This window comes from Pecten maximus, chromosome 2 (assembly GCF_902652985.1).
Source record: "Pecten maximus chromosome 2, xPecMax1.1, whole genome shotgun sequence".
Lineage (NCBI taxonomy): Eukaryota > Metazoa > Mollusca > Bivalvia > Pectinida > Pectinidae > Pecten > Pecten maximus.
The window spans coordinates 24,001,294-24,027,803 of record NC_047016.1 but is presented as its reverse complement, the minus strand read 5'-3'; the positions used below and the strand labels follow the sequence as shown (position 1 = coordinate 24,027,803).

Genomic DNA, 26,510 nt, shown 5'->3' with positions numbered 1-26,510 from the left:
CCTATACATATTTATTAATTATATTTTGATCATATCAATGCTGCTGTTGATATTTTACTAAACTGTGCAAATGTTTTTATTAGATACCATTGTATCGATGTCATTTATAGTAGAAGATAAGACTTCGTTCCGATATTGTGCAATGTGCAATTCATTCTTTAATCATAAAAGGGACTATATATAGGGATTGAATGGATCTTTTCCCCATTTTCATGGCGGCTATGTTCAAATAAAAAAGACATTAAATATCATTGAACAGTATTTTTTTTATCAATTAAAAACACGAATAGACTCATATGAATTGTTCTTCTGCAACAAAGGTTACATACTTTACACTTTAACCACCCTCGGAAATTGTCATATTCTTTCTATCTTTAAAATTAAGAAAAATAAAGATAATTAAATAACGTCGGGAAGAAATGCCATTTCGCTCCGCCTCTATATTGAATGAAATATTGATTGAGCATGCGCCGAAAACAAAAACGAGATATGGCAATCGCACGAAGAGGCGAGGAAGGCTACAAGTGTACGCATCTCCAGAAAAGAAGAAATTTAGCGTAAATTAGAGCATGGAACGAACAAAGGGAAGTGTTTCAATCGGGGACTGCATAGACTTGTGGAATTATAAATATAAAAATGACAATGGAATTGGAACACATTTGGAAATGGCACAGTTTTTGATGGAGAGGCAAGTGTGTAATGTAGCAGGGACATATTTTAGTGTGTTTGATAGTTTTATTTTATAGGAGTTTCCCGTCCGTCCAACGTAATATGTAACGCGTCCGTAACTTAATTCGTCCGTTACAGTATCGTCCGTATTATTGTAGTTATGTATACGTTTTGTGTGCGTTCGTTTCGTTTGTGTTGTACTCCGTAATTGCAGTGTCCGAGTGGTCAGTCTGTGTGATATTACGTCATGTAGTGTCTGTTATTTCATTGGTTGTTTTATTGGCGGGATATATTCTTTGTTAGAGTCAGACATACATTTTCCTTCTGACTGGACAGGACTTTTACCAACTTGTCTGTGACCTGATCTATTCGCTTTGTAAGTCTTTCACTATTTTACTATTCTAATATTCTCTTATTATCTTTTACATATGTGGAATAAGTAGTATCATGCAGGTTTGGTACGTGTATAGAATTAATTATTTGATAAATTATGTAAGACGAAGTATAAATATGATTTCGTTCTAATAACTTTTTAAGAACTAGCTATATAGATACAATTACTTTATATTCGAAGTAATTATCATAAGTATTATATGAGGTTCATTAGTTTATTTCATAAACTAATATTTTGTGAAATGTATATTTTTGGTAGAAGTCAGTTTTATGTGTGTAATTTGTATGAAAGTATAGAAGGGTTTTGTTTGTGTTTTTAGTGTAACATAATACCAGTAGAGATACGTGTAATGCACGGGTGCTCTCCGTACCTGGACATTTGGAGCTTTGAGCCATACTCAGGTATTATTATTATTACTATTGTATAATATATTTATTTAAAATGTAAGGATATATTCTTTACTTGTCTTTTAATTGTGGATCTTTGTAGAAGTGTAGTTTTGTAATTGTAATAGCGTAACGTATTGTTTCAGTCATTTTGTCATTGTAAGAGTTATTTCCCTTTGTGTATGCGAGCTGTGAATGTATGGTTAGCTTGATAGTGTATTTATTATTTTTTCATTATTTGTTACAGAGTGTCCGTATTTTACGATGAATACTGGAAGAAAACCTCGAACACAACCCCGTGGATTTGTTGTATTTTTGCAATAATATCACCCCTATTACAGTAACGTACACGTGTACGTAGTGTAACGTTCGGTCTGTTGTTACTTTTTTTTTACTGAAAACTGTAAGCATATGATACGATTGAGTAAATGTTTAAGATTTCTCTTGTGCATATTGATCGCAGATTGACTATTTATTGTCCACCAGCTTAAACTTATTGATAAATCAAATTTGTATAAATCCAGAGAAATGGGGCCGAAGGGGGTAACGCTAAGAAGGCTGGGTGGCAGCATGCAGAGGGTCGTGATTTTTCGCGACGGATAGTATTAAAATGTTGATTTATACAGGCAGTATTTGCCCCAGCTGAATTCCACCATATTTGTTTTCTTTTGTATCTAAATCTCTCCCAGAATGCAATGCGATCAAGGTCACGTGTATGCAAAAAATAATGTTGGTCTCTTCCATTAGCAGGGGCATTCAAAAGTTCGTAACTTCTTGCATTCCTTACGACAATTTTTAATGTTATGAAATTATCTTTTTTATTCGTAGGTTTTGAATAGGCATACATATGGACTAAATTGCATTTATTTTAATTATTTTCAATAGCGTAACGTCATCATTTCATGAAGCGTAACCACGCCGCATATCGAAAAATGGGACACTGATGATTGCGAGATGAAACGGTTTCACAACATCATGAATAACATCACAGTTTTTCATGGGGCATTGATAAAAGCAAAACATCACCAACATTATCTAACGTACTGATTTGTGGCAAGATAGCCTATGAACTGAGTTAGAAGAAATTCGGCTGGCATCAGTATATTCTATTTTTAAATGCCGAAGGCAAGCTTCCTGCAGTGATAATGCGATGCTTTATCTTCATTTCGTCATTTAATAAGGAACACGGTCATGTCCAAAGGAATCTAACTACTTTAAGTTTTAACATTATTAAAAAATGACTTGTTACTTTGTAAACTGTACTCGAATTGAATACATATATCTATTGTATTACTGATCATACTTTGAATTATTGTGGTATATTTTGATTTAATTTTCCATTATTTACATCTCCTATTTTACATGTTCATGATTTGTCAACCCCTAGGGTGTGATTTCTTTGTCATCCCCTCGGAGATAATTTATCTGTCAATCCCTATGGTATGATTCCTCTGCGCCTCCTAGGGCATGATTTCTTTATTACCCCCTAAGGTGTGACATATAGCACGTGCTGGCATTCTAAACCAGAATTTAACAGGAACAACTTTTACATACATAATCTGCTTATTTGTAAACACATGCACAACTTGAAACAGTGTTTGAAGTAGGTAATATTGTCCGGATCGAGGTAGGATTGGTAAAACCCTTGAGTACATTTCACCCCAGTGGAACCTATAGCATATGTACAAGTCCATAGGTCTCATGTAAAATTGACAGTACAGCAACACCCACTGTTTGTAGGGTACGGAAAAGGACGGGGCTAGCCGAATGCCAGCCTGGAAGATTGACCGCCTCTATAATCCAACGATAAAGACAACAATACATGGATCAGAGTCATAGCATAATCCCTGAACAAGAAAACCTGCAGATAACAGACCCAATCCATAACCAGTGGTTACATCTGTTAGAAGTATGTACGTGGAAGTAAATGAACCATGTCTTTATTACAGAAGGAAAACATTTTTTTTATAGTTTGCAGCTTATTTAGAATCAAACCCTAGAAATCCTGCTTTTGAACAAGCATTCAACCAAAAGTACAAACACATATTTACGCAAAACCTAAAACTAAAAAATATTTGGTATCAGAATTTCAAATCTTTTTCAAGAACTCAACATTAAATTGACCAACATAGCTGAGTCAAAAACAAACTGATGCCCCCCCCCCCCCCCCCCCCCCCCCCCCTATTGAACAAACAAACACCTGATTTTAACTGTACGCTACATGAGAGAGGTAAATCCAGTGCAATGCCCGAAGAACACAAATCCTCCTTTCGGGAAGGCATTTCGGATTACCCTTCTCAGCACACAACTTCACACGTACATCTTGTTCCAAAGAAAAGAAGGCGATGCCCGATAAAAAGGCTGCAGCCTGCTGTACCGCAAATTCATGCATGCACTCCAGGTCGACTAACAGACGGCGACTCCATCTTTAACGCTGGTCTCTCGAGACGAGCAGCAAACTTTATAAAGTATAATACAAACTTAAAACATCCATTCAGAAAAATCGTATGGATGAAGTTGTCCTCTCTCGGCTCCGTACCGGGCATGCATATCCTACTCATTATAAGCCTCTAAAACGAGGAGATCCACCAACATGCATATGACCCTCAATTTACAGTGGAGCATTTTTAATAGAGCTGTTCCGATTTTAACCGAGTCCCGGATGATTCGAAGGCAATAATTAGCTTTATGAATGACATCTTTTCTTTCGACTTTGATGTCCATTTACCTTACTCCCTTTGACGTTACATATATCACATAGTTCACGTCATCTATTCGTCATCTCTTCTATTATTTTACGCCCCCCTTTTTGTTTTAATAATCTAAATAAACAATGCTTTAAAAACAAACATTTTCATCTGATTTTGTCGTCGCCACCCACATGATTGTTCATAAGAATGTAGTAAATGAATCACTATAGCCCTAAATTAAAATCAAATAGGTTGAAGATACTGACATTTAAACTGTACGAAAACTGACAACAGGGCAGCGAACCTACAATGCCATCAATAAATACCTTCTCGTTCTACAATTCCCTACGTTTTTGAAACGAGAGGAGGGGATGAGTAATACATGTCTATTTGTAATGGCGACACAGAACTGTGTTAGCCAATGAAGCGAAAATATACAAACAGGGATCGACTTTAACAACATCAATGAAAGTAAACCACGGATGTACACAACGCCACAAAACAAAGATAGATGTCCTGTCCAAACCTATTGATCATTCAGTGAAATGAGACTTTCCAACTAGCTGCAAAAACGACAACCCTTACTATCTCAGCCAAGTAGCACATAACCAAACACTAGTGCACAATGGTTTCTGCGGGGTCTCGTTGGTAACACAAGTCAACTGATGATAACTATGATAAAAAGTGTAATCTTGGAGGATAACTATGATAAAAAAATCTTGAAGCATGATAACTATCATACTATTTACGCAAGATTCGCATGTTCGGCAGCGCCTCCGGTTAGACAACCAAGAATATCACCCTGAGGGTCGGATATTTCTCCGTCACACCCTCAAGGTAGGGAAATATTCTATTAATCACTACATCATGATTACTAACGAACTTCACTGACTAACCCACTATTGACACTATATAATTACTACATCATTGTTACTTACGAACTTTACTGACTAACCCACTATAGGCACTATATAATTACTACATCATTGTGACTTACGAACTTGACTGACTAACCCATTTTTGGAACTATATAATCACTATGTAATTGTTACTAACGAACTTTACTGACTAACCCACTATAGCCACTATATAATTACTACATCATTGTTACTTACGAACTTGACTGACTAACCCACTATAGGCACTATATAATTACTACATCATTGTGACTTACGAACTTGACTGACTAACCCATTTTTGGAACTATATAATCACTATGTAATTGTTACTAACGAACTTCACTGACTAACCCAGTATTGGAACTATATAATCACTATGTAATTGTTACTAACGAACTTCACTGACTAACCCAGTATTGACACTATATAATCACTATATAATTGTACTTACGAACTTCACTGACTAACCCAGTATTGACACTATATAATCACTATATAATTGTTACTTACGAACTTGACTGACTAACCCATTTTTGGAACTATATAATCACTATGTAATTGTTACTAACGAACTTCACTGACTAACCCAGTATTGACACTATATAATCACTCTATAATTGTACTAACGAACTTCACTGACTAACCCACTATAGCCACTATATAATCACTACATCATTGTTACTTACGAACTTGACTGACTAACCCATTTTTGGAACTATATAATCACTATGTAATTGTTACTAACGAACTTCACTGACTAACCCAGTATTGACACTATATAATCACTCTATAATTGTACTAACGAACTTCACTGACTAACCCACTATAGCCACTATATAATCACTACATCATTGTGACTTACGAACTTGACTGACTAACCCATTTTTGGAACTATATAATCACTATGTAATTGTTACTAACGAACTTCACTGACTAACCCAGTATTGACACTATATAATCACTATATAATTGTTACTAACGAACTTCACTGACTAACCCATTTTTGGAACTATATAATCACTATGTAATTGTTACTAACGAACTTCACTGACTAACCCAGTATTGACACTATATAATCACTATATAATTGTTACTAACGAACTTCACTGACTAACCCATTTTTGGAACTATATAATCACTATATAATTGTTACTTACGAACTTCACTGACTAACCCATTTTTGGAACTATATAATCACTATGTAATTGTTACTAACGAACTTCACTGACTAACCCAGTATTGACACTATATAATCACTATATAATTGTTACTTACGAACTTCACTGACTAACCCATTTTTGGAACTATATAATCACTATGTAATTGTTACTAACGAACTTCACTGACTAACCCAGTATTGACACTATATAATCACTACATCATTGTTACTTACGAACTTGACTGACTAACCCATTTTTGGAACTATATAATCACTATGTAATTGTTACTAACGAACTTCACTGACTAACCCAGTATTGACACTATATAATCACTATATAATTGTTACTTACGAACTTCACTGACTAACCCATTTTTGGAACTATATAATCACTATGTAATTGTTACTAACGAACTTTACTGACTAACCCAGTATTGACACTATATAATCACTATGTAATTGTTACTAACGAACTTTACTGACTAACCCAGTATTGACACTATATAATCACTATGTAATTGTTACTAACGAACTTCACTGACTAACCCAGTATTGACACTATATAATCACTATGTAATTGTTACTAACGAACTTTACTGACTAACCCAGTATTGACACTATATAATCACTATGTAATTGTTACTAACGAACTTCACTGACTAACCCAGTATTGACACTATATAATCCCTATGTAATTGTTACTAACGAACTTTACTGACTAACCCAGTATTGACACTATATAATCACTATATAATTGTTACTAACGAACTTTACTGACTAACCCAGTATTGACACTATATAATCACTATATAATTGTTACTTACGAACTTTACTGACTAACCCAGTATTGACACTATATAATCACTATATAATTGTTACTTACGCACTTCACTGACTAACCCAGTATTGACACTATATAATCACTATATAATTGTTACTTACGCACTCTACTAAATAGTCCTGTATTGTTATTTTACATGGACATTGATGTTGGGATCAATAAAGCAAGTAATTCACAAATAAGTTAAGCGCACCCTCAGTGCGATCTGAATACAATTTACACACATATAGCATTTCAATGCTCCGGTGGGCACTAAGAAGTTAAACTACTTTTGATTTACGTAGGGAAGATTGACACGTCATGGGATACTTACCTGTATCTATAAATAATATACAGATGAAAGTCACGTGATTTTGTAAAGCGAAAGAGGAAGAAATATTGTTGACGCTGGAAACATTTTTGATTTTAAAACCGAAAATATGACTGCTACAGTTGTTAGAAAAACTGATGTAGGTGTAAAAGAGTTTGGACACGATGTTGAAGTTGCAGAGTTACCTCAGGCCAAACTCATGTACTACCTCGATAGTATATGCTACGCTCTTAACCTTGATAAGTCTGAGTCGGGGATTCGGAAACTAAGAGATCATAGGAGATACAGAAGTCTAACCAGTGACGATATTGATGAACTTTTGATACTGTGCTCATTGTTCTCACCCGACGTTTTGCTGGGCAAGTGTCTTTTCATGGATGACGATATGTGTGGAAACAGCATGAACAAGTTTTACGAACTGAATGCGGTGTCGAACAGACTCCTAGTTACAGAAGAAATTATCATCGGTGGTCAAACTCGAAAAGTACTCAAGATTCTTTGCTTCAGAAAGATATGGCTTGAGTGTTTTTACGTTGAACCGATGGGGCAGTTCAAAGAAAGGCTTGGACGTATTGCTGGGCGTATTTCCGGACGACAAAGGCAAGGTCAGGGTCAACAAAGATCTGTGCCATCAGGTCGAGCTCAATCGCGTCCGCAGACGGCAACCAGATCGACACCAAGCTCGACAACGGGGACAACCAGCCCGCCGTCTTCGTCCTCTAGCCAAGGGGGGACGGATTGTATAATCGTGTAATGGTAACATAGAACGGATCACGGAACCATAAGTCGACCCCAACAATGAGGAAAATGACATTTTCTATAATTTTTCTTCTTCTCTCCTTCTTAGATATATTGTTTAAGTCCAAAGACTACCCAAATGGGACTTACATTCGACGGCACATTTCGATACAGTAATGGTATATATCATACAAAAATGGACTTGCATTCAGATACTGGTGGATGTTATACTAAAATGAACTTCAATATAGATACCGATGTATATTATACAAAAATGGACTTCAATACAGATACTGGTATATATTATACAAACATGGACTTCAAATCAGATACTGCTGGCTGTAATACAAAACTATACAAAAATGAAATTCAATGCAGATACTGGTGGATGTTATACAAAATGGACTTCATTACACATACTGATACGTGTATATATTAGTGTCATAGTATAACAATGTATTGATACAATGTTCTTACCGATTTATTGATCGTTTCACCGTTACGCTTCTGTGAGTCATATTTGATATCTTGCCCAATATTTATTTTTTTGTTTTTTTTTGTTTTTTGGGTTTTTTTTCCGGGTGTTTATTATTACTATTATCATCATCAATATTGTGGGGTTATGGTATTTAAATCATACGAAATGTACATCCTTATAAAAGGAACGTGTACCACTTCCAAATATCACTTTACTGTATTTATGTTTCATTTTCATATCGGTTCACGTGTCACACATCATAAACAGGATGAATGTTTGGTACGGTTGTCTCCCCTACTCCAGTGGCACATTTTACATAATATATGTATGATATTTGTAAACACGTAATTATCATTTAGCACATTTATAATTTCTTGTTTATTAAATCAAATCGTTAGTATCAATCTAGACTTGCTTTTGCATGGGAAGGTTAACATACATCGAAAAAAAAACATAGACAGAGTGGTAAACATATTATTCAGAGAATACGTAAATGTAATATATCCTATCACGGTCACATATACCCTCCCCTATCAGCGCATTTATTTGATGATTTTGTCACTTTAGAAGTCAGATAACCGTTCCCTATAAGTTTAAAGTACCAACATATCAACTACATGCATATCCTTTCATACTCAACAACCAAAACTCTTATTGGAGAACGAAACAAATTACTATCAAGTCTCCTGAACGTGCAATATTTTATAATACTCCAGTGCAATCTAGCATGTTTATTCGGCAGTGTGTGATTATTTTTTTACAAGAGTTGACAGCAGTATGGAGCCTGTATATAATATACTAATACCTTATATTATGCATGTAGTATGAATAAGATATCAAACGGATATGTTCGACTTTATTAAGTGCATACTTTCATTTTTACCTTTATCCATTTTTTTTATTATGTAATGTATGTTTATGATATATTTTTGTATATCTTCTGACCTTATCACAATGCTTTAAATGCTGAAGACAGCGTTTGGGATCTTGATGCAATAAATATATTTATACTACTCTTCATCTTATAGTTCTTTATATATCTACGTAGACGATTTTAATTAAAACAGTTAAACTGACTTCCATTGCCTCCTATAAAAAGTGTTTTCGGGACGGCAGTTTAAATGCAAGATCTATAAAAAGGAGATTAAATATAAACACGATATAGATTAATAATGAGACCATTGTAACAATTACAAGAAGAATAAGACGAGGTGTTTCATCAACGACATTCGTATTGTCAATCTAGATCAAACCTAATTATGTCACGTCCTCAAAATGAGAGCCAGGATGCTAACGTAACCACACGTCATATCAACGTAACATCACGGCATACTAACGTAACCACACGGCATAATTATCAACATTACAAGCACTATTTATGATAAGAATGTAAGATTTAATCCATAATGTTTCACTTAAATTAAAAAGTTTTTCAATCACCTGTGCATATTTGGTCACTTAATTACACCATTGCAACAATACTGTACCGCAAATTTACATGTAATCCAGAAATGAAATTATCTACATTTACTCTCACACGTTCTTGGGTTCACCTGTCCGTGCAAATTGTTAGATGAATATATCCATTTCGAAGTCTTGAACGGGTCTAACAATGAACTAAATCTGATAAGAAAGCTCTTCCGTTCGAGACGATCTCCACCGGGGAAAGCTGCAGTTGTGATATAAAATGAAGCATTGGATCTCTTCAGAATCTCCCTTCCTTTTTTTGTAAAGCTTATACTTGGGTTCACTTTTTCCTTACAACTCCCAAATCTTATTAATGGATTAAAGCCATCTTCCCCCAGCTCTGCAGCTTATTCAATACGAAGTTAAGGTACATATCATATACAGTCTTCTAAATCATGACAAACGTGTATCAGGCTTTCAATTTAGGATATTTGCCAAGGACATACATCAGAAGGTTAAATATGTATTAAATAAATTATCAATAAATGTTCTTCCAGAAATACATTACTCAGATCTATGGAAATATACACATTAGGCTGGTAATGTTTTTATTTCGTATAAAATCGTAAAGTAGGCCGATATACTGACAACTGTAAGTGTTGAATTTTTAACCACGTGTCCGTTCCGGCGTTCTTTACTTCCTGGCTGTGTTTTTTTTTTTTACTAGCCCGGGACGCGACCGCCATGGCAGGACGAATGTTTGGCGTTGTTCTTTGTCTGTTAGTGGTGATGCCCTACGTCACATGTACTTTCCAGAATGATGATGGTACAGACAAGGATATGACTAGCACCCAAGAACGATGGCCGGGAGTTTATAAATCACATTTTAAACTCATGGAGAATGAACTTCCTAGCAGTTTCAAGAGTATGAGAAACAGGATTAAAGAGAGACTTGGAATAGAAACCGGTGATGCTAGAGAGAAAGATATGTCTGACGAAAGTGGACGAAACACAAATTTAGCTCAGGGGATTTTGCAGCTTGTAAGTAAACTGTCGTCAATCCATGCTGCTTTCGAGGAACGGTGTCTCTCTAGCTTAGAAAACGAAGAGTCTGTGCATCGCCAGCAGTTGGACAGTTTTTCAGACTCTATAAATACACTTTCTAGAAAGATGACGAGTCTTATTCAAAGATTATCTGCTATATCCGATACAATCCGTGGTACACACAGCACTACACCCTACACTACACCCTTACCCAGGAGTACGGCCATACCAAGCACTACACCCTTACTTAGGAGTACGGTCATACCAAGCACTACGTCCTCAAGCATCAAAGGTAAACAAAAAACATCAATCACGAATATTTACTGAACATTTTAAGAGTCGATTGATATCATTATTCTTTCAGAGGTGTATTTTGAATCAATTCACACATGTAGAAAAAGGAACGAATAGTTGTCAACGAACATCAAATTTGCGACAACGCAATTTTAAAATCAGTATCAATCATTTAAATGACTTCAGGAAAATGATGATGATCGATGTGTGTGGTATAATGTATTTTGTACTTAAGATTAGTCAGTTTTTTAGGGAATCCAATTTGGTAAGTGGTCAGAACTTGTTTATTTGTTTTTGTTTTTTTAACCAACATAGGTCAATGACACTCTTGTACTCTAATTGCATTGCGCATTTGTTGCCGATGATATAAATAATGCTTACCTTTCAGAAAAACCTGGTCTCAATCTTTTATTCAGATGTAATTTTCTTTTGTATTCTACTCTACTTGGCTACAATATGGGATAGTGAATACAAATCTGGCTTTGTGTACGAAAACTGTAATAGAAAACTAAAATCTACTATATTTCAAAATCACGCGTTTTATTTACGAAGAGATGTTTCCCATTTAGCGTTGGTATGAAAACATCTAACTAAGCAATGGTAAGCCAAGTCTGTGAAATCAGCTCGAAAAATGTGCTGTCGATATTTATCTGAGATCAGAACATGTTTCTCGTTGATAACATAACCGATTCTTATATTGGAACACATTTGTTCAAAGACAACAAAGAAGTTCTTTTATTTCCAGGGGCCAAATGCCCATCGGAGAAAAGAACATGCAATCAAACATTTATGGGTATACGGACAATTTGAAAGTTGATGACAATAAGTTGAGACAATCGGGAATACAATTAATTATTGAAAACATAGAAAACGAGGACTAAAGTTGGTCCAGGTCCATCTGCTGTTGTTTCCTTATCGGATATCCAGTGCAGGGAGACAGACATCGAAACAGCTTAAATGGAATACAGTCATCATTTCCAAAACATTAAAAAGGAAAATGTTGAGGATATCTCGGAAGTTAACTTGTGGGCCCTGTGAGTTGTGAGCTACGCAACACGAAATAATTGAACTGAATTAAACTTCTTACATAAACCGGGTGCACGGCACGGGCTCTATATATACGACTCGCATCTAAAGACTGATGGGTGCTTCGAACACCAATATCGAATGAAGTCATGAATAGCGTTACGAAAAAAGAAGAAGTATAAAAAATGGAAGTAACGACTGTCCTGGATCAAGAATATTTTGTAAATGGAAAAGATAGAAAAATGGAATGTCACCAACTTCTTGTTGTGGTTACGCAAGTGCTTTATTGGAATAGCGGTACACAAATGAAAGGGAAAAGCCCCATGAAAAATATTCCCTTCAGAATTAGCGGCTCTGAAAGATCCCGATAAAATTAACATATATCTCGATAACACACATCAAAAGTAAGATCAGTTCATCCATATAACACGGACAAAGGAGTCTTCTCTAACAGACAGACGAGTCACCTCTATATCACAGACAGACGAGTCGCCTCTATACCACAGACAGACGAGTCACCTCTATACCACAGACAGACGAGTCACCTCTATATCACAGACAGACGAGTCACCTCTATACCACAGACAGACGAGTCACCTCTATACCACAGACAGACGAGTCACCTCTATATCACAGACAGACGAGTCACCTCTATACCACATACAGACGAGTCACCTCTATACCACAGACAGACGAGTCACCTCTATAACACAGACAGACGAGTCACCTCTATAACACAGACAGACGAGTCACCTCTATATCACAGACAGACGAGTCACCTCTATATCACAGACAGACGAGTCACCTCTATACCACAGACAGACGAGTCACCTCTATACCACAGACAGACGAGTCACCTCTATACCACAGACAGACGAGTCACCTCTATACCACAGACAGACGAGTCACCTCTATATCACAGACAGACGAGTCACCTCTATACCACAGACAGACGAGTCACCTCTATAACACAGACAGACGAGTCACCTCTATAACACAGACAGACGAGTCACCTCTATAACACAGACAGACGAGTCACCTCTATACCACAGACAGACGAGTCACCTCTATATGACAAACAGACGAGTCACCTCTATACCACAGACAGACAAGTCACCTCTATATGACAGACAGACGAGTCACCTCTATACCACAGACAGACGAGTCACCTCTATATCACAGACAGACGAGTCACCTCTATAACACAGACAGACGAGTCACCTCTATATGACAGACAGACGAGTCACCTCTATACCACAGACAGACGAGTCACCTCTATAACACAGACAGACAGGTCTATACAGTAAATAACGTAACAGTTTTGGTGTAAAGAACGCTACACGGAGAAATCCGGGTCACGTTGGTGCGAGTGATGCCATCCGTGTAAAATCTGCCAAATTCTAATGTCATTGCTTTGCACCTTTTTAAGTATTTCCAAAACACGGTGGTGGAGACTTTTAATTTTCGACATTAAGGGAAAGTCTAAGTTTTATTATATATATTTTCCAGTCGTGATTGTTACAGTTATTGCCCCTTTAATTCAAATCAACAACAATATGCGGTCATGAAGTGTTTTCTGTACTACAGAAGTCAATGCCCGAGATGTATTAATGTTTTCCTCATTATAATCCATTTGATAAAACCATATGTCTTCACTGCTTATATCATGTGATGATATATAACTTTTGGTTTTGACCAATCAGAACGGAGTTTTGTATTTACCGCGTTGATCCATAGAACCATTGCTGCACCTTACAGTATAAATTTTAAAGTTACAATCATTTGACAACATCTTTACAAACAAAGCTTACGAGGTGATAGCAGAAAACGTTAAACAATGAGTGTATACAAATGAATTTTCTAACATGATTTGGTGATCCTGATATAAAACTAACTCTCTTTAAATTATCACAAGTTCCAATTATTTGAGCTGGAGGTCAATTATTAAAACAATCCTAATACCGATTAATCAGGAAAAACTTCAAAATCTCCTCGTTTGGTCTTATCAGTGATGCATTTTATGATTCAAGATCGATCTTAAAATATATCTATTTTCTATTTGCTTATTTTTGTTCAAAATCAAACAAGATGGCCAACATTTCATGGCCAATTAAGAAGCAGGGACGGGCGGTTTTGACGGGCCCAAAGTTCACACAGATTATATACACTTTGTACAGTAATACTATCACACACAGCGTTTTCCTGTACGCATGACATGTCCACTTGACATAATTTCTAGTACTTAAACCACTACAGCCAAATAACTCGTCGACAATGGCCTATTAACATATAAATAGAAACAGCTTACATGATGCAAGTAGGATTATTTCGTATCCCTATGTACGTAAGATTCCAAATAATTTGATTTGTTGATGTAAGATTGTATTGGTAATGATGGCTTAAATACCTATTAATCAGAAAATATAAAATATCTTAAATCATAGTTTTGTACGTAGGAATGATACTATCTTAACATTTGCTTCTGAACATTGACACAATAAGGATATACCCATTGTTTAATAACACGAGTACACATAGACACATATATAAACTTTAACCTGAAGGTATTTTGTAACTTCAGTAGTTCAATAGAGATCAGGTTTACCTTAAAGGTCGAATGGACTACTCTTGGCTTCGGAGAAGTATATACTTCTATCTAGAAATATCATTTAAGCAATGAACAGTGGTTTTAATGTTGTTATAGTCGATATGGCAGCAAGATGTATGGTGGGCAAGTGGCATGGGAACCCGTTCAATAATTATATTTACATTGTCTTACCATTTTCGTCAACATTGAAAAAAATAAACCAACACAAAAAAATCCCGCAATGTCACATCACCCACAGGGTATTATAGCCTGATGCACTGGGTGTTATAGGCGTATGGTGGCAACTGCCTCTTAGCATTGTGCCAATGGGGAAATGCGGAGGAAATGTAAATATACTGTTATGAAAACTACCTACATGTATTAGTTACTGAGGAGTTACATACAAAACACTAACATCCTTACAAAGATTTTCTTCATATTTACAAATTACAATTAATATTCAAACTGTCTTTGATCAAAAGAAATAGAACTGCATTTCCACGCCTAGTAAAACCCCCTTTAATCTACATTTAGAAAAAGTGGATAAGATCTCTTTCAATCATTTAAAAATGAGAAACCTTTTTACACGCAGCTATTTCAAGTTTCTTCGATAAGTTACTTTTTCCTTTTTCAAGAAAATAAATAATTAAGGATTTGGTTAAGCGAAAAGAAAATATGAATTAAATGTATTGTGAATTATATATTAGTTGCAGACGGAACGATTCGATTGGTGAATGGTGCTACAGAGAATGAAGGAAGGTTGGAAATATACCACTCTGGTGAGTGGGGCACTGTTTGTGACGATGAGTGGCAGCGGTACCGGAAACGAAACGCAGCGGTGGTCTGTAAACAACTAGGATACAGGTAAGTCTGATGGAACCGTAAATACTTGAACTGACTACGTCAAATTACAGTGAATTTTCATAATCTTGAGTAAGTTTTTGGCTTACTTGTGACTGGTGCTAACATAAAAAATGTGTATACATATGCTTCATTACAGCCTTGATAATGTGTTGTTATTTCGGTCAATTTGAGATACCGATTGTTGTAGAGTATAGTACTGTATGTTATATTCAAACTTTTGATTTGTTTAGTGGAAGTGGACAATGGAATGGAAGCGCTCCTTACGGGGGAGGGGACGGTCCAATATGGATGGACGATGTCGTGTGTGACCAGAAATCTACAAGTTTGCAGGACTGCAAGTTCAGTGGTTGGGGTAGACACAACTGTGGACATGACGAGGATGTGGGGGTGGTATGTTATCCCCTAGGGTCGACATCGGATCCTTCGCCATTTCCTCCAGAAAATGTCTCCAAAGTTTCTGACAGAACCTTATCTACCACACCTCCAACCAGCACTACTACCACGCCCATTGAAGGTAATCAATTTTACGTTGGATATACGCAACAGAGTATAAAATAAGCTAGAAAGAGCTTTTAATTCGACAACAATGTAAATAAATGACAGCACTAGATAGTTTTATAATAAGATTAGATCGTTACCAATATATTAGTTTAGGTTGTAAAGATTGTATAGATTATAGATTGTACTTACATGAAAGATTTTTGGATTAAGAAGTGGAAAAACTAATGATTTACACTAGTTTTACATAGACAGTGTTACTAAATGTGAAATTAAAAAACTATTGAATAGTGTAATATACATAAATCTTAATGTAGCAAATGTAACATTTTTCCAAGATACACATTAATATAGTGTACTAAGTATGTTAAAAGAAACTGTTCTGATAATAATTTGAATAAACGACAAATCACATACATAAAGCATATAACCATATATGAAAGCATATACATCCAAAGCGCGTGGAATAAATAAATATATTAATAATGATTTTAATTGTTATCACCAAAATGTTACTTTATTTTCATATATACCACTGGTGTATTATATATTGTACCCGGTTTTTTTATACCAGTATTTTATTTTGTATACACCGGTTGACCTTACAGGTCATCCTCGTTTCCGCTCGTCTTCCTGAAGGTTCATTTTTAGGTGGTTAATTGTGTATTATATTTACGTTATTTACTGTGATTATTGTGAGAATCTCCGTGTATTAATTTATGTTAACTGTGAGAATAGCAAGCACTCATTTAATAAAATATCAAATTTTTAAGCGATGTAAGTTTGTTGATAAATTAATAAATACTGGTATTACTTGAGCATATAGTCCGACCAGAATAACCTGTCGTGTTGAACTTTGATAAGCATATTGCTTACAGACGAGACTATAGTCATTTAGGGGAAATAGGTGCTTTGTATATGTACATGTATATCTATAAGTTGTTTATAATGTAACAAACCTTACCATCAGCTGCATCATTTGTATTTATACTGGTCTAGATTTAGCAACAAAACTGTTAACATGTGAACAATTGATCACTTAGTTACTTGAATATGTGTAAACCATGCAAATGAATGATCGCTCCCTGTGTTGTCAATATAAAATTGTAACAAAATTGAATGGCCAAAAACAGCACCCTGCTGGACACAGTAGTATTCCTAATCAATATGTTTTGTTAACACACCTGTGCACAAATGCAACTAACCAATTTGAATATTCCACGAGAAGGTCAACGCGACAGGTCATTCTGGTTAGACTATACCTCACACGATCGGAAAAGATACATTTAGAAATAGAAATTAATGTGTCATAATTCCCACGTAACGTCCTAAACTTTTCATAAAGATGTTTGCTGAGAGGTTTTTAAGAGACAGTTTACGTTTTAATGTGCTATGTTCTATCACATAAACCATAGCCAGACTTAGTACTCCAAGATGAGTCACTTAAGGATTGATTGTCAATTTTGTTGCTTGCATGGACTGATGAAGGGAAGTGAACCTCGTGCAAATGAAGTGAACTGCGAAGCAGTTCATGTACCATTTGCACGAGGTTCACTTCCCTTCATCAGTCCATGCAAGCAACAAAATTGACAATCAATTCTTATATTTACGTTAACCAAATTTAAAACTTCGCCACCAGATTGAAAAATTCGGTCGCACCAGTGTGACGTAAGTGCGTCACTTTGTAACATTGTTATACTTATCGTACATGTGTGCACAGTAGTGGAACAGCAGACAGTCAAATATTCTCGTCGCCAAGGCAACACAAAATATAGTGCCATACACGTTTTGATTATTCCGATGTTGATACACATAAATACGATATTTTCAAGGTAAAATATTTATTTTTAACAAATATTTATGATATTGTATAATAAAAACTTAGCAATACCCATATAAATACGAATGTAAAGTGCAGTGTTGACAGTATAGTATGTGTGTGATTTGGTCACTCGAGACACAGGGACTCTGTTAAAAATAATGATGGGATGCAGAGGCCGGGATATTCAGAGCTCGAGAAAAAGTGTAACAATGTGGATTTTAGTCGCAGGTTAGCTGGTGATGTACATGGTGTTCTTGAAATATTGGATTTCATTGTCGCACTGGCGTTTTGGGATGTAAATTCTGATAAAAGTAAGTGAAGAAACATTGATTTGAAAATTGGCGGTATTCGACGGCCGGAAACTTGTGTCCTCCATATGTTTAGATTGAGTCAAATTACGACAATAATGTGTCCCTGTTCTCGATATAGCATACTTCTGCTACCAGTCTGTTTTGTGTTGTTAAATAGTGTTTAAATTGAGGTTTACTTTCTGTGACCACTGAAATGGTATTAAGCATGGCATTCGAGATACAGCTAACGTTATACCTACTGCGCTACGTAGGTCATGAGCTCGGTGCTATCGAGAGTGTCAGTGTTCTGTCAGATCCTGTTTTCTAAACTGTCTGCATTATACTGCCATTTTTATTAGCACATAAAGCGGCTATTCCACTTGTGTTCATATACGTTTATAACAATGTTACACAATTCACAAAGTGAAAGTGCATTCAAGTCTGAGGCGGTACAGAACTCGATCGCCATTGTAAACTCAGTGAATGTATTCACACGCCGGCAAGAAAGTGATTCGTCTCTCAGAACAGGAGCACGCGACCCAAAATCTTCAACGGGAAATGAAGTGATCTGAGTTTACTATGTTCATTGAGGCGGAGCGAAGTGAAAATGTAAATATTTATATATGGCTATCTTTTCTAAAATATTTTAATGTAATATAGTAACCCAAGGATTTTACGATAGATACACGCCTTTTAAATTAATCTTGAACATGTATAGCACACCCTTGATATTTGCCCTACAGGAGATATCCGTCTGGTAGGAGGACAGTCCGATTCGGAGGGTCGTTTAGAGATATACTACAATGATCAGTGGAGCGCTGTTTGTAACGACGATTGGTTCGTAGACACCAACTCAGTGGTCGTATGTCACCAACTAGGCTACAGGTATGTCACCAACTAGGCTACAGGTATGTCACCAACTAGGCTACAGGTATGTCACCAACTAGGCTACAGGTATGTCATCACATCAACTATGTTACAGGTATGTCACCAACTAGGCTACAGGTATGTCATCACATCAACTATGCTACAGGTATGTCACCAACTAGGCTACAGGTATGTCATCACATCAACTATGCTACAGGTATGTCACCAACTAGGCTACAGGTATGTCACCACATCAACTAGGCTACAGGTATGTCACCAACTAGGCTACAGGTATGTCACCACATCAACTAGGCTACAGGTATGTCACCAACTAGGCTACAGGTATGTCACCACATCAACTAGGCTATAGGTATGTCACCACATCAACTATGTTACAGGTATGTCACCACAGCAACTAGGCTACAGGTATGTCACCACATCAACTATGTTACAGGTATGTCACCACAGCAACTAGGCTACAGGTATGTCACCACATCAACTAGGCTATAGGTATGTCACCACATCAACTAGGCTACAGGTATGTCACCACAGCAACTATGTTGCAGGTATGTCACCACAGCAACTAGGCTATAGGTATGTCACCACATCAACTAGGCTACAGGTATGTCACCACAGCAACTATGTTACAGGTATGTCACCACGTCAACTAGGCTACAGGTATGTCACCACATCAACTATGTTGCAGGTATGTCACCACATCAACTATGTTACAGGTATGTCACCACGTCAACTAGGCTACAGGTATGTCACCACATCAACTAGGCTATAGGTATGTCACCACAGCAACTATGTTGCAGGTATGTCACCACATCAACTATGTTACAGGTATGTCACCACGTCAACTAGGCTACAGGTATGTCACCACGTCAACTAGGCTACAGGTATGTCACCACAGCAACTATGTTGCAGGTATGTCACCACAGCAACTATGTTACAGGTATGTCACCACGTCAACTAGGCTATAGGTATGTCACCACAGCAACTAAGTTACAGGTATGTCACCATGCCAACTAGGCTACAGGTATGTCACCACAGCAACTATGTTACAGGTATGTCACCACAGCAACTATGTTGCAGGTATGTCACCACATCAACTATGTTACATGTATGTCACCACATCAACTAGGCTACAGGTATGTTACCACATCAACTAGGCTACAGGTATGTCACCACGTCAACTATGTTACTGGCATGTCACCACAGCAACTAGGCTACAGGTATGTCACCACATCAACTATGTTACATGTATGTCACCACATCAACTAGGCTACAGGTATGTCACCACATCAACTAGGCTACAGGTATGTCATCACATCAACTAGGCTACAGGTATGTCACCACATCAACTAAGCTACAGGTATGTCACCAACTAGGCTACAGGTATGTCACCACATCAACTAGGCTATAGGTATGTCACCACAGCAACTAGGTTACAGGTATGTCACCACATCAACTAGGCTACAGGTATGTCACCACATCAACTAGGCTACAGGTATGTCACCACATCAACTATGTTACATGTATGTCACCACATCAACTAGGCTACAGGTATGTCACCACATCAACTAGGCTACAGGTATGTCACCACGTCAACTATGTTACTGGCATGTCACCACAGCAACTATGTTACAGGTATGTCACCACATCAACTAGGCTACAGGTATGTCACCACGTCAACTATGTTACTGGCATGTCACCACAGCAACTAGGTTACAGGTATGTCACCACAGCAACTATGTTACATGTATGTCACCACAGCAACTAGGTTACAGGTATGTCACCAACTAGGCTACAGGTATGTCACCACATCAACTAGGCTACAGGTATGTCACCAACTAGGCTACAGGTATGTCACCACATCAACTATGTTACAGGTATGTCACCACATCAACTAGGCTACAGGTATGTCACCAACTAGGCTACAGGTATGTCACCACATCAACTATGTTACAGGTATGTCACCACAGCAACTAGGCTATAGGTATGTCACCACATCAACTATGTTACAGGTATGTCACCACAGCAACTATGTTACAGGTATGTCACCACAGCAACTAGGCTACAGGTATGTCACCACATCAACTAGGCTACAGGTATGTCACCACAGCAACTATGATACAGGTATGTCACCACAGCAACTAGGCTATAGGTATGTCACCACATCAACTATGTTACAGGTATGTCACCACAGCAACTATGTTACAGGTATGTCACCACGTCAACTATGTTACTGGTATGTCACCACGTCACCTAGGTTACAGGTATGTCACCACAGCAACTATGTTACATGTATGTCACCACAGCAACTAGGTTACAGGTATGTCATCATGCCAACTAGGCTACAGGTATGTCACCACATCAACTATGTTACAGGTATGTCACCACATCAACTATGTTACTGGTATGTCACCACATCAACAAGGCTACAGGTATGTCACCACATCAACTATGTTATAGGTATGTCACCACATCAACTATATTACAGGTATGTCACCACATCAACTATGTTATAGGTATGTCACCACGTCAACTATGTTACAGGTATGTCACCACGTCACCTAGGTTACAGGTATGTCACCACAGCAACTATGTTACATGTATGTCACCACATCAACTAGGCTACAGGTATGTCACCACATCAACTAGGCTACAGGTATGTCACCACGTCAACTATGTTACAGGTATGTCACCACGTCACCTAGGTTACAGGTATGTCACCACAGCAACTATGTTACAGGTATGTCACCACGTCACCTAGGTTACATGTATGTCACCACGTCAACTATGTTATAGGTATGTCACCACAGCAACTATGTTATAGGTATGTCATCACATCAACTAGGCTACAGGTAATCACGACGCCAACAAGGCAACAAGTATTCACGACGTCAACTATATTACACGTATTCATGACGTCAACAAGGTTACGGGTATTTAATGTCACGACGTCAACTAGCTTACAGGTACTCCGGACGTCAATTAGGTTATAAGTAATCATGATGTCAACATGGTAACAGGTATTCACGACGTCAACTAGGTATTCACGATGTCAACATGGTAACAGGTATGTCACTATGTGAACAATGTCATAGCTGTTTAGCCATGTCAAAAAGGTTAGGATATGTCACTACATCAACTAGGTAACAGGTGTGTTACTTCGTTACCTAGGTAACAGGTATGTTACCACATCAACTAGGTTACAGGTTTGCTACCTCCTAAACTAGGTTACAGGTATGTCACCACATCAGCTATGTTACAGGTATGTCGGCACATCAACTAGGTTACAGGTTTGCTACCTCCTAAACAAGGTTGCAGGTATGTTATCACTAGAAAAGTTATGCAATTTAATACTCTAATTTAAACTGTCATAAGATCAACAGGAAGAAATAATATAAATGACTTACTTTAACTACAAAGTGTCATCAACATTGACGTTACTCGTGTAATAGATTGGGTCATGACAGGGTATTTGTACAAGCCAGATGTATACAGAGTAGGGAATCAAACTATGCTAGACTTCCGGATAAGAGCTGTCATATTATATATTATGGACAGGGGCGGACAACACCATTTAACACGCTTTGGTGAGAGCGATGTCTCCTATTGGATAGACGACGTTATATGTATAGGGACAGAGGAGCGCCTTGCCGACTGTAGATTCAGTGCGAGGGACTATGAATCCTGTTATGACAAGGACAACAGCCAGGTGCGTGTACTGTGTGACACAGATGCGGAGCAAGCCGGAAGTGAAGGTGAAACCATGTTCAAGTCATTCATAAAATCTCAAAGAGTAATAGCATTTATATGTGATAAATTGATGACAATCAATAAATGCTTATCGTAGTACCTTTCAGGTAATATATGGTAAAATTGGCTTTTAAATGTGAGGAAGTTTGTCAAATGTGTAAAACGTTAGTATAGCTTCTTTTGTATTAGAAAATAAAAGAGAATATTTCAAAGAAATATTATCATTGGTCTGTCATTCATCACACTGCGTCAGATAGAACTTCAAATATCGAATGATGAATGCCCTGGTATAAAATAAAATATATTGTACAAATATGTTACATTATAATTATTTCAAATTACATAAGATAGGTATATTTCTTTGTGCATCGACAAGTTTATATTGCATAGTGGCAACAATATACGTTGCATGGAAAAAATAATTAAGAAACTGTAATTCTGACTAAAAATCGAGAAAACCAACGTTTGCATGTAGGACCATGAAAAGGTATAATGTAATAATACCAAGTGTTCCGGCAGGGTGATTGTATGGTGCTTCCTTGTCGTCACCCGACATACAAATCTTGAAAAAAATGAGAACTGAGGGTGTCGACAACTTTTTCATGTTTTTGTTTCATTAACCCGCATCTCGAAACATTTTGATGTTGATTTTTCCATCACAAGCAGACACCTATCAAGGAAATCTGGAACATTGAAACAGCTGGGACATGTAAATACCGTAGGTAGATGAAGCAGGGATGTTACTATCTTGAAAAGGAAAAATTACATCTGGAAAATTGAAATCATCACACTTATCATACTCTTTAGCTGTAGTTTGGCTGGTTACGTTACAAACACAGAGGACCGTAACATCGGGGTCGGTAGGGTATCTGTTATGCCTTTGATTTATTTCCTTAGTGTTTATTTGGTCGACATGGTCTATATTGACAATGCTGATTGAAGACAACACATCATCAGTATATGACTGTGTAGGTGAATCATTGATATATATATATATATTAAAGTATTTGGTGCGTAATTGATGTGGTATTCTATCAACAAAGCTGGTGTGTTGAAGGACTTTACCACACCTAGGAATCAGAATTAAATTGATTTTTTTCTCTTATGGTTTCAAGTAGTTTATTACATTATACAATTATTATACAGGAGAGATCCGCCTGTTAGGGAGGGCCGTCTGACTTGGAGGGTCGATTAGAGATCTACCATAGTGGTCGGTGGGGCGTGGTTTGTGACGACGACTGGAACTACAATACCAGTGGGGCGGTCGTTTGTCGTCAGCTCGGCTACGAGTATGTACAGTATGATCACTTATAATACAGTTACATAATTCACGTCATGTCCAACTGGTCCTCTGCCGTCTACACGGCTACCAGTATGTGACCAAGACACTGATAATCTGTTAATACTTCATCATATTTGTATAGCCAGTCGTCTGCCATTTAGAAAAGTCCATTGCCTACCGGTACACGATAGTGAGTATAGCACTGTCCCACTTCATATTGTTTTCCAGTTTTCAATCAATACAAACCACTATTGATCTTAATTCACTGGTAAAATGGTATGAATAACATTTCCTGTGTAAATGTATAAATATATCCTAGCTGAAAAATGAAACGAAAGTTTATTTTCGATAGTTACGGGATATTATTTTACATGTTTCTTTAAATGATGTGTTCGTGTTGTGGGTTTCACGATTATGTCATCATTACTGAATACATTTTGATGACTTTTATTGTCCTATCACAGACGGTGTTTACGTGAATACCGTTAAAACAAGAGTACCCCACGCTGATCCAAATCAGTAACGTGTGTGCCAATCCCTTGCATCAGTCGCTGCTCTTACTCTCCTCAACATGGACACCACCAAGAGGTTTATTGGTCTTTGAGATATATTATTCCACTTCCGAATAAGGGCCTGTGTGAGTTTGGCGACGTTATATGGAACGTTGACGCACGATTGGGGACATATCTGGACTGTATGGTGCTCAACCTATAACTGTAACGTTGTTTTGAACCAGAAAGTCACGACAAACCCTAGCAACATGGGGCCTGGCGATGTTATGCTGCAACGTAAGGTTACGTTGATGAATAAGAGGAAGACCTGATCCTGTTATCTTTCTGCTGTAAGAAAGTGTGTTTACGCCTTTAGATATCCCTTTTAATACCAAAACAGACCATCCCCCGAATCTGTCGTTTTCCGTTACGCAAGCGACAGAATATCGCTCACCTCGACGTCGATGGACACGTTGTCGTCCATCTGACCTCTTAAGCATAAAGCGAGACTCGTCAGTGGATAACATGCATCTCCAATGGGCCAAAAGAAACCAATTAAGTGTATGTGCAAGCAGCCACTGCATTCGACGTTGGCGTCGCCTCGGCCTAAGTTTTGGACTAACATAAGAACGTCGTGGCCTAAAATGAAACTCCCAATTTTTAGCCGTTCGTGATCAAACTGGCCGACCATAAGTGCCGAGAATTTGACGTGCCGTCTTTGTTGCCGTATGAAATTGGTAACGGAGTTGCGAGAGACGTATGCCTCTATCTTGACGTTGCTGCGTAATGCGCATGCGTACGCTCCTGGGACGGTCACCCATTCTCCTTTTGGCTCTGAAACGCCCAACTAAACGGGATGTTTTCTCATGTACACGATATTGCTGGGCTACATGACGTTACGAATGACCCCTGCATTATCAGACCAATTACCCTACCCCTATCAAATTCATTGAATCGCGGCATTTTGTTGTACAATCTCTCCGAAAATAAATATGTTACTGATCTGTACTGTTCCAATGTTCGATTTGTAATGATTTACCAACACAAATGGTGCAAGAACAACCCAGACGCACGCTTTCTTGAAAAATCTGCTGAAAACGTGCAGCGTCCATCGGGGTCACAATCGACTGAATTTAACATTTTTACAGTGCACGGGGTTAGCTCAGTGTGGATTGAATTTAGAGCATGTGTTGAAAAGTTATCTTACAAAAACCGATCTCGCGTTTCCTTCTACCGTTAGTATGTCATTTGTAATATTTTCACCAGTGGTGATGGGATAAGTGTATCTATAATGGTCTTACGTGTTTCTCCATTGACATTGTATGTATGACGGAATATAGATTTATTCTAAAAGTGAATGGGAGAAAATATACATAACATAAAGCATGACTTTTTGATGTCGACAGAGGAGGACAATGGCCTGGAACTTGGTATGGCACAAGTTATAGCTACTATTGGATAAACGACGTTGGATGCGATGGAACAGAAGAGCGCCTTTCAGACTGTAGATACAGTGAAAGTTACCACCAGCCTTGTTCTTCTCAGGGTAGCTGGCAGATATCTTTAAAGTGTAACCAGAAAATGACAACTGTCGACAACGGAACAACCAATCAAAACGTCCACTTTGCCGATAATCCAAGGTAATCCAGGAATGAAAATTTAATCTATGTATATGTAACGGTGTTATTTACAAATTTTGTATCACA

At 37.3% G+C, this 26,510-nt stretch overlaps 2 protein-coding genes and 1 long non-coding RNA gene across 3 annotated transcripts in view; all 3 read left to right on the top strand.

The window, feature by feature from the left end:
• Positions 1–847: 847 nt before the first annotated feature.
• LOC117341345 lies at positions 848–1,782 on the top strand. Its single transcript, XR_004535615.1, has 3 exons — positions 848–1,045; positions 1,383–1,464; positions 1,697–1,782. It is a non-coding gene; the product is annotated as an uncharacterized LOC117341345 (long non-coding RNA).
• A 5,619-nt stretch (positions 1,783–7,401) lies between these two features.
• On the top strand, positions 7,402–9,579 carry LOC117321573. Its single transcript, XM_033876032.1, has one exon. It carries the CDS (start codon positions 7,458–7,460, stop codon positions 8,100–8,102), a length of 645 nt encoding a protein of 214 aa, XP_033731923.1. The 5' UTR covers positions 7,402–7,457; the 3' UTR covers positions 8,103–9,579.
• Positions 9,580–10,715: 1,136 nt separating this feature from the next.
• Positions 10,716–26,510, top strand: part of LOC117342185 (neurotrypsin-like) — a 32,629-nt gene continuing 16,834 nt past the window's right edge. The window contains exons 1-6 of the mRNA XM_033904239.1: positions 10,716–11,307; positions 15,630–15,786; positions 16,017–16,300; positions 19,140–19,281; positions 22,840–23,036; positions 26,211–26,444. Of these exons, the coding sequence (XP_033760130.1) occupies positions 10,716–11,307; positions 15,630–15,786; positions 16,017–16,300; positions 19,140–19,281; positions 22,840–23,036; positions 26,211–26,266 (1,428 nt within the window). The 3' untranslated portion in view covers positions 26,267–26,444. The remainder of the gene's footprint in view (positions 11,308–15,629; positions 15,787–16,016; positions 16,301–19,139; positions 19,282–22,839; positions 23,037–26,210; positions 26,445–26,510) is intronic.

What these genes read in the sequence shown, in the direction of transcription:
- LOC117321573 (XM_033876032.1), top strand. Translation starts at nt 7,458, where the DNA reads ATGACTGCTACAGTTGTTAGAAAAACTGATGTAGGTGTAAAAGAGTTT.